Source organism: Lolium perenne, chromosome 4 (assembly GCF_019359855.2).
Source record: "Lolium perenne isolate Kyuss_39 chromosome 4, Kyuss_2.0, whole genome shotgun sequence".
In the NCBI taxonomy this organism is placed as follows: Eukaryota; Viridiplantae; Streptophyta; class Magnoliopsida; order Poales; family Poaceae; genus Lolium; species Lolium perenne.
Window position 1 is genome coordinate 99,528,028 of NC_067247.2, and position 3,142 is coordinate 99,531,169.

Here is a 3,142-nt window from a genome sequence, read left to right on the forward strand (position 1 = left end):
GATAAGTTCGGTCGTCAAGAACGTAGTCAACGGCACACTTAACTTATCCTTAGTGTCTTTCAGCACAGCACGATCCGTGTCTAGATAGCACCGGACGTTATAGCAGATGCAAATTGCATGCATAAAATCGGTTGGATTCATGCATGATTTCACCCAGAACATAACATATACTACCATTCTACAACCTAGACGGACATGTGAGCTACATGAGCAGCGCAAAACCTTTGGTGCGCAAGAACGTTGGAGAAGATAAACAGTATAACACTTATTTTGTCCATATGCGCGGTATCTGTCCCATCCAGCTACTGCGATTTTTTTTTTCGTTGCAGCCGGTCAACCTGAAGAGTACAACAGATCGATGTCTGACGAACCCCGTGTCCATCAAGTTAGCAGTCACAAGATGTACTCTTGCACACACTGCACAATCATCCCTATCCTCCGCCAGATCACGTGGGATCTACTTCCCCTTCGCCCAGCGACCAGCAGCTGCTCATCCAAGAGCCGGCTCTGCCTCGATGTTCAACTGCTCGCCCGGATGCTCCCGATCTCGGCATCTACTCCACCTCCGGCTGCTTCTCCTCCGCCCAACTACTCCACTTCCACCCCCCAGCAACACCTGGCCCTGATCCCCCTGAAGCACCTGCAAATAGCAGCAAATAGCCAGCAGATTTTGACAGAGCAAATAGCAGCAGATTTTCAAGTTCAGTTCAGTGCAGTCAAGTCAGGACAGACAAACGTAAAAGAAATTTCTAGTTCAGATGTGAGAGCGAATTAATCTTTCACATAAGTACTAAAATTTCCACTTCATATGTGAGAAATATTAACAGATACACCACTAGCAGGTTGGATATAAGTTAAAGAACACACATGGCTCGCTTGGAGCTGTCATTCAAATAATTGAAGCAGTACTAGGCGCATATATGGAATGGAGAGTTTTGATTACATTAACAATTTCATTCCCTATAACCAGAACTAGGCCAAGACATAAGGGAACAATTTTCCATCAGCAAATAACAGAAACCTGGTCGCGGTAGTGGTGGTGGTCATCGTGCTGCTCTGATAAGAACTTGAAGTTGATGGCGTCCCGGTGCTCCCATGCGCAAGCGGCGTCCTCCCGCTACTCCGGTGCTGTAGGAGCCGTCGTGAGTTACTTTCAGTTTAAAGCACAGTATCAAAATCGGGAAGTTGATGAAGGTTCATAGTCCCCAATAACATGAATAATTATACACAAGGGTCAACAAGTTTGAATAATAAATCTTGGAAAATCTAGACATGAGTAAATAAACAACAATTCCCATGCATATATCACAGATCAAAGACGAGAGGTTTATTCAGGCCATGCTAATGGATGTCTAAACTGAATATGGATGAATCATATAGTGGTACTCCCCAATACAGTTTGATACTTTCATGTCTTCAATTAGTCCATTAAAAACAAGCTAATGCTTAATGCAAAAACAGTGACAAGGACACATAATTGAAACACTAATTGTAAAATTGAGTATTCAATAAAAAAGCAATTATACCTTTATGCATCAGACTGAAATCAGTTTCAGCTTTCGCTACCAAATGAATAACAAAGTTCAAACAGAAACCAATGAAAGAAGAAGAGATCGGGTACAAAATTAGGGAAAGAATTGGACATCACACAGACTGATTGTTGGAAGATACAACACTGATATGTTTTTTCGAAAATGGCAACACAACACTGATATGTAGGCCATCTAAACCTAAACAAGAATTGAAACACTGATTCTTGGAACAAAGGACATCCTATTGCAGAGCTGCACTCAGTTCATCTAGCAGAAAGCGGATGCTGTAATGGTTTTCCAATAAATTCAGTTGCAGCTGCGACCCATTTACACAATAGCATCACCAATCGGATGAACTGTGCTACAATCACAAGCTGAAGGCGTATGGGGATGAAATGGACATGCCGGATGATTGGGGGGCATGGAGATTACCCTGATTCGCGTCGTCTTGTTCTGGTTGCCGTCGAGCAGCTGCGCGACCTCGCGGCGCATCTGGCGCACTTGCACCATGCGGATCTCGCTGTTCCTCCTCACCCTTGAGGCAGACCAGAGGTGGAGCTCCATGACCTGATGCACGTCTCCCGTGACCAGGTCTTGAAGTAGAGGCGCGAGCTCCATGACCTGCTGCACGGCTCCGGGGATGAGGGGTCCGATGTCGTCGCCCGGGATGAGCGTGACGGGGAACGATGTGCCGTTTTCCGGGCGGGGGACGCAGATCCAGCGCCGGTTCTCGCCGATCCAGCGCCGGTGCTCGCCGATCCAGCGCCTCCGTCGCCCAGAAGCTCGTCGCCGGCGCAGAAATTTGCCACCTTTGATCTCTATATTTCAGGCGCACTCGAGGTGTGTGGGGATCAAGAGGAGGAGGAGAGAAAGTTTGTGGTGGGGAGCGGCTTGGAAGAGGCCGGTGATGGGGAGATGTGAGGAAGAGGACGGCGACGGCAGTATAAATGCTTACGAAATACGAACACGTAGTCACGGGTGAATCGGAGCGGGGCTGTTTTACATGGAATTTTCAGTACTTTGGCGCTAACTGCTTCAGTGCTAGCCGGACTTTTTCCCGACTTGGCGCCAAGCAATCAGGCACGAAAAAAAGCCCGCCAAAGATTCGGTAACGATAGGCGCTTCCAATAATTGTGAGGCGGGCCCTGCAGCACAGGACAAACAAACGATAAGACACAATCAAGTGGACATCAACCATTCCGCATAACCGAATCTCAATGCACATCCTGTGGTATCTACCGCGTGCTCACGTATACACCCGGTCACCAGGCTTCTTCCGTATGTGGGTAAGGAGCAAAAGTTTATGTATGTCTCTAAAGTGCCTAAACCAAAGAAGTATTATTATAGGCCTAAAATTGACAAAGCCCTTAGTACCACTGCGGATGGGGGAGCTCATAATAACGATGCACCACCCTTCGATAATACCTGATACACACTTTCTGCGCCTAGCTGAAAGGCGTTAAAGAAAGGCGCTTATGGGAGACAACCATGTTTTACCTACAGTACTTTGTTTTTATTTTGTGTCTTGGAAGTTGTTTACTACTGTAGCAACCTCTCCTTATCTTAGTTTAGTGTTTTGTTGTGCCAAGTTAAGCCGTTGATAGAAAAGT

The 3,142-nt window shown here is 46.5% G+C and overlaps 1 protein-coding gene across 3 annotated transcripts; it reads right to left on the reverse strand.

The window, feature by feature from the left end:
• Positions 1-240: 240 nt before the first annotated feature.
• LOC127293444 (uncharacterized) lies at positions 241-2,722 on the reverse strand. Of its 3 annotated transcripts, none has more exons than XM_051323068.2 (3): positions 1,965-2,494; positions 1,022-1,128; positions 241-631 (listed from the first exon to the last, which is right to left on the reverse strand). In XM_051323068.2, exons 1-3 carry the CDS (start codon positions 2,148-2,150, stop codon positions 589-591), a joined length of 336 nt encoding a protein of 111 aa, XP_051179028.1. In that variant the 5' UTR covers positions 2,151-2,494; the 3' UTR covers positions 241-588. The 3 variants fall into 3 exon arrangements, 2 of the variants coding, with proteins under 2 accessions (XP_051179028.1, XP_051179027.1); XM_051323067.2 differs by having other exon boundaries at positions 241-640; positions 1,965-2,492; XR_007845849.1 differs by having other exon boundaries at positions 241-1,150; positions 1,965-2,722.
• Between the last annotated feature and the right edge of the window lie 420 nt (positions 2,723-3,142).

Coding starts and splice junctions, on each gene's coding strand:
- LOC127293444 (XM_051323067.2), bottom strand. CDS start 2,150: ATGGAGCTCGCGCCTCTACTTCAAGACCTGGTCACGGGAGACGTGCAT. Junction 1,129..1,964: donor ACAAGACGACGCGAATCAGG/GTAATCTCCATG, acceptor CGGCTCCTACAG/CACCGGAGTAGCGGGAGGAC. Junction 641..1,021: donor ACCACCACTACCGCGACCAG/GTTTCTGTTATT, acceptor TGCTATTTGCAG/GTGCTTCAGGGGGATCAGGG.